This window comes from Diachasma alloeum, unplaced genomic scaffold (assembly GCF_001412515.2).
Source record: "Diachasma alloeum isolate Michigan unplaced genomic scaffold, Dall2.0 Dall_scaffold_00296, whole genome shotgun sequence".
Classification (NCBI taxonomy): Eukaryota; Metazoa; Arthropoda; class Insecta; order Hymenoptera; family Braconidae; genus Diachasma; species Diachasma alloeum.
The window spans coordinates 1,437,613-1,443,806 of NW_021680435.1; the positions used below are offsets into that span (position 1 = coordinate 1,437,613).

The 6,194-nt window shown below is 38.1% G+C and overlaps 1 protein-coding gene across 1 annotated transcript; it reads left to right on the forward strand.

Annotated features, from left to right (window-relative positions):
* Nucleotides 1-3,231, forward strand: LOC107039311. The gene is made up of 3 exons (XM_029126191.1): nucleotides 1-52; nucleotides 155-752; nucleotides 2,566-3,231. Exons 1-2 carry the CDS (start codon nucleotides 1-3, stop codon nucleotides 745-747), a joined length of 645 nt encoding a protein of 214 aa, XP_028982024.1. The 3' UTR covers nucleotides 748-752; nucleotides 2,566-3,231.
* Nucleotides 3,232-6,194: the final 2,963 nt, after the last annotated feature.

Sequence of the window (6,194 nt, forward strand, 5' to 3'; positions counted from 1 at the left end):
ATGCTAGGAGAAGAAATCCCCTCAACAGATTCTTCAATAAAAATTGATGAAGGTGTTAAAAAATGGTGGAAGATCTGGATGTCCAAAGGACTATCAGAAGATAACAGGAAAGAACTTCTGAAGAAATATCCTCGAAATGGAGATTTTTCAACAGAAGCCCCACAAGTCAATCTCCCGATTCAACGTCACATGTCAGAAATTGCCATAAAACGTGACAAACACTTCATTGACACGCAAAATTGCGTGGGAACAGCGATCATAACTCTAAGTGCAGCTATATCCATGGGAATGAACAACGCTGAAGACATTGACTATGCTCAACTGATGAAGTATCTATGGGATACAGGCAAATTGCTGTGCGACACATATCACCAGCAATCCATAGCCAGAAAATCGTTCATCACTCCCATCCTTGACAAGGAAATCAAACCAACACTGGATGCTAGCATCTCTGACAAATGGCTCTACGGAGAACATTTGACTGATCAAGTCAAAGACGTCAAAGAGATTGAAAAAGCATCTGCCTCACTGAAACCTCCCCCAAAACCCCCTCTCAAAAAATATATCCTAAAAAATATTAATCAGGGAAACTTGGGAGGCCCACCTACGAGATACAGTCAGGTGGGCTACTACCAGACGAAGAAATTCACCAATGTGAAGTACAGACCGAGACCAGCAATGACACGTCCCCCATCGAAATACAACTCCGAGAAGACTAGACCAGCAGCACGAACATCCAAAAAATAAATGAGGTAACCCCTCTTGCTGGTAGGCTTCGTTTTTTCACCAAAAAATGGAAGGACATAACCAATGACAGGATAATCCTTCAATGGTTAGAGGGATATGAAATAACATTTAAAAAACAATCCATGCAGATCGATAAAAAAACAGAACCCACATGGTCAACTTCTGAAATTAAAATTCTTGAAAAAGAAATACAATCTTTACTCGCTAAAAAAGCGATAGAAGAGTGTCAAGACATCGAGGGTCAATTCATATCACCTTACTTTCTAGTCCCCAAACCAAATGGATCATATCGGTTTATTATTAACTTGAAAAAACTTAATAAATTTATCGACACTGACCATTTTAAAATGGAAGATCTACGAGCAGTAAAAAATCTTGTTTCTGTTGACGATTATCTTTTCACGATAGATTTAAAAGACGCGTATTTCCTTGTACCTATCGGTGAAAATAGTAAAAAATTTCTGCGATTCCGATTCAATCAAAAATTATACGAATTCATATGTCTTCCATTTGGTTTAAGTACAAGTCCATACGTCTTTACCAAGCTCATGAAACCCATTGTGAATACTCTTCGATCAAAGAATCTCCTATCGGTTATTTATTTAGACGACATATTGGGCATAAGTAAGACTTATGAATCTTGTCAAAATCATATGCAACAGACTATTAAAGTCTTAGAAGAGTTGGGTTTCCTGATAAATTATCAAAAAAGCTCTTGTACACCTAGCAAGAGACAAAAATATCTAGGTTTTATAATAAATACTGAGAAATACAAATCGAAATTACAAAAGAGAAAAAAAAAACTAAGATAATACGATTACTAGATACCTATGAATCTAAAAAATTATATAAAATTCGTGAAGTTGCCCATTTATTAGGAACATTAATCTCCTGTTGCCCAGGGGTCGAGTATGGGAAAACTTATTGTAAAAGACTAGAAAGAGAGAAGTGGCTCGCTCTACTCAAAAATGATGATGATTTTGAGGGTTTCATGAAAATTAGTGATGCTTCAATAGAAGACATTTCATGGTGGAAAAAGAACATAATCATTGGCATTCAGTCCATAAAAACTCAACAGTATCAATTAGTCATCAGTTCCGATGCATCTAGAACTGGATGGGGAGCTGAATGTGGAGGTATAATAACACAGGGTTTTTGGGACTGTAAAGACCAGAAATCACACATAAATTATTTAGAACTACTAGCCGCCTTCTTTGGATTAAAATGTTTTGCTTCCGAGAGTTCTGAATGTGAAATCCTATTGCGTATTGACAATACGACGGCAATAGCCTATATCAATAGAGCTGGAGGCATTCAATTCCCTCATCTGAGTGAACTAGCCCGAAAAATCTGGCAATGGTGCGAAAGTAGGAAAATTTGGATAGTTGCCAGCTATATCCCCTCAAAAGAAAATACACAGGCAGACACAGCATCACGAGTCAGTAATCTGGATACTGAATGGGAATTGTCCCAAACAGCTTTCAAAATAATTTTTAAAAAATTAGGTCCCTTCAGTATTGATTTATTTGCATCTCGAATAAACAAAAAATGTCAAAGATATTGTTCTCGTTACCCAGACCCGGGGGCAGAAACAATAGACTCATTTACAATTCCGTGGAAAAGTGAAAAATTCTATGGCTTTCCCCCTTTCGCACTGATCTCACCAACTCTACGAAAAATTATTAATGACCAAGCTACTGGGGTAATTGTGGTTCCCTACTGGCCCACACAATCCTGGTACCCACTATTCCAATCTCTACTATGTTCCCCACCCCTTCGCTTTGATCCTGCACCCGATTTATTACTATCTCCTTGCAGGCAGAAGATTCACCCACTGGCTCACAAACTATCACTAGTGGCAGGGAAATTATCGAACAATCGTACCTGAATGAGGGTATTCTACCAGATTCACTCGACATAATGCTTAATTCTATTACGGAATCGACTAGAAAACAGTATGAAGGACCATTAAAAAGATGGAAAGAATTCACCAAAGAAGAAAATATTAATTTATTTGACCCAAAGGCAACAGAAGTGATAAAATTCTTGACACTAAGATATAACGAAGGTGCATCTTACGGGACTTTGAATTCATCAAGATCCGCTATTTCCCTAATATCAAAAAATGACTTATCAAACGATAAATTATTATCTCGGTTCTTTCGTGGAATTTCTAAAATACGACCCCCAAAAGCCAAATACTCCACTACTTGGGATACTGAAAAAGTCCTCTCCTTCATCGAAGACTCAAAAGATAAAGAAGATTTAACACTAAAAGAGCTTTCGGAGATCACAATTACATTGTTAGCACTTGCGACAGCACATCGTCTCCAAACATTTTCATTTATTCATATCGACAATATAGAAATAACCCCTACAAGAGTCAGAATAAAAATTCCGGATTTAATTAAAAATTCAAGACCAGGAAAAGCTCAACCTGTCTTAAGTCTCCCTTTATTAAATCAAAGGAAAAAAGTTTGTGTAGCTTCAACCATTTTGCATTGTTTGAAAATAACCAAAGATATTAGAGGAGACAATAAGAAATTATTTATTTCAACTACTCGCCCTTACCATCCAGTATGTCCACAAACCTTGGGTCACTGGATAAAATCACTATTAGGAAAGGCAGGCATTAATACAAAAGAGTTCAGTGCTTACAGTACCAAGCATGCTGCTATTTCTGCAGCATATGATAGGGGTATCGACATTAATACAATAATTCAAAGGGCAGGTTGGTCGGAGGGATCACAAATGTTCGCTCATTTTTATAACAGACCTATTGAAAGATCGGAAGACAATTTTGCAAAAGCAGTACTTCCCAAGAAATAAATTAAAAAAAAAAAAATAATAATAATAAAATAAAATATATCTATATATATATATATATCTTGTCAAAATTTCATTAAATAAAATATGTATTCAGTTATCACAAACGCTAAAAATCTACATGTTAACTATCATCGAGAACGAGACGCATAGTATAATTGAACGATCAAACGAGCCCGCCGAAGGCGGGCGAAGTTCGATCGAAATTATACGAAGCGTCTCGTTCGAAGATGATCATTACCCACCCAAAAATCTTATTCAACTAAAAAATTCCCGATACCCAAATCATCTTCGAACAGATTGTGATAACAACAACGCTAAATATATGAGGACACCAGAGGAACGCACGTAAGAGGGCGCCTACGCGCGGGAGAAAGTTCTCATTTAAAAAAAAAAAAAAAAAAAAACTCTAAATGTTGTGTAGTTGGCCGAGCACTTGACAGTACTACATGTTAACTATCATCTTCGAACGAGACGCTTCGTATAATTTCGATCGAACTTCGCCCGCCTTCGGCGGGCTCGTTTGATCGTTCAATTATATCTGGAGTCTGTCTATCTGCCCCAAACATTTTAACTTGCTTATAGCAAAATGTTGGTGCAACAAATATTGTAATTTTTAAAAAACAGATACTACCGGGCGTTCCCGGTACAATTTCTTTTTGCATGAATCTTGATTTTGCAACCAGCATCTTAATAAAACTACACAGTACAAGCTACTAGTGTTTGGACGTAACAATTTCATTTGCAGGAAAATTAACTTTTGCAATAAATTTCAAACTACCATAACGTCCACCGTTTACCGGGCGCACCCGGTGCAATTTCTTTTTGCATGAATATTGATTTTGCAACCAGCATCTTAATCAAACTACAAAGCACAAGCTACAGGAAAAATAACTTTTGCAATAGGTTTTAAACAACCATAACGTCCACAGTTTACCGGGCGACCCCGGCACGAACTTCTTTTGAAGAAAGATACTTTTGACAATCAACATTTTACAAAAAATGGTATGGTGACTCTAGCGGGCGCATCCGGTACAATTTTCTCCCCGAAAAATATTGTCATTGCAACGAATATCTAGGAAGAAATATAAACTATAGAGTTTACCGGGCGAACCCGGTTGAATTTTCTTCCTAGCAAATATTATTTCTGCAACAAACTATTCATAATTAAATTGGTGAAAGTATACCGGGCGCAACCTGTACAGTTTTCTTTCGAAATATATTGATTGAGTGTGTATATTCTATATAATCAAGTAAAAGAATGATGCATCAGGATTGAATGTCGCAAAAAACGTCGTTACGCTTGTTTCATCGACGTCATCTCTTAAATCGTTCACTTCCCCCTGGTCCTGAGATGTTTCCTCCTCCTCTTTGCTGCTCTCCTCTACTTTCTCTTCATCTCCTTCTTTCTGGGCTCGAAGGTCTTTAAGGATTTCCTCTATTGCTTTCGAATCGTTGTCTCTATCGTATTTCATGAGGCTAATGATAAAATCGACTGGTGTCTGTCTCTCCAGGTCGTAATCATCAATAAAATCCTTCAGAGCCTTCTCCCTCATTCTGTCATACTTTTTTGGCAAGTATTGCCCTTGGTATTCTCGGATAACTGTCTGATGCATCTCAACTAAATATTTCACGAAATCCTAAGGCATTGGATTGCGAGTGAATAAAGCGTTGATATCGCGATTAAACGTTTCTGCTAAGTTATTCGTCCTATGAACTTGACCGAATATGGACCAAACGTCTGGCTTACAGGACTTCATCCATTGGGATTCAAAATACTTGACAAACCTTTTAGATTTTTCCGTCGCTTCTTTTGACAGATCGTCAGTGAAAGTCTTCAGCAAAGAGGCATCGATTTTATTCGCTGGAAGGAAAGGGAACTTTCCGAGATACCGAATAAAATCGTCAATTTTTTTGGAGACCTTCTGCTGCTGATCTGTCAATTTGACCGGTTTCCCATTTCTACTTTTTTTAAATAAAGCCCCTCTTTTACTCGCAGCCCTCCACAAGGTTTGGGTAAAATGGAAAAGACAGGGAACAATTTGCACGTGAGGGATGACAGTTCTGAGGGCATTGGCTTCTGCAAGTTCGAAATCCATGTGGACTATAATCAGTTTCTCTTTAATCCCTGGAGCCAAAGTATCAAAAACGTATCTGAACAATGTTTCGTAGTCCTCAGTCCTTTTCCGTTCTATTAATGCGTAAAAAATGGCCGTTGCATTATTCCTACGATTCACCTGGAATACTAAAAGCTGATACCCCTTCACTTTATTCACCATCACCCTTTTAGGCACTGCGTCAAAGGTGGAATCGCAGTAACCTTCAAGGGTGCGAGGTGAAGCCAGCTTCTCCACGTCGTGGATGTGATCCAAGTCGATGAATAGCAACGAATGGGGCGTTGATCCATCTTCGTTGCTGGGATTCTCAATGAGATGTACGCTCAATCTCTCCGGTTTTCCAGATTCATAATGGAGCATCTTCTCGCCCTTCGACGATTGCAGTTTGTCGTACATATCTTTCAGATCTTTTGACATCACTGGGTTACTCGTTCTTTTCGCTCGCGTTGCCATCTTCTTCAACTTTTTGCCGTAAGCGAGCCTCATCTCCTTGGGATATCTAAA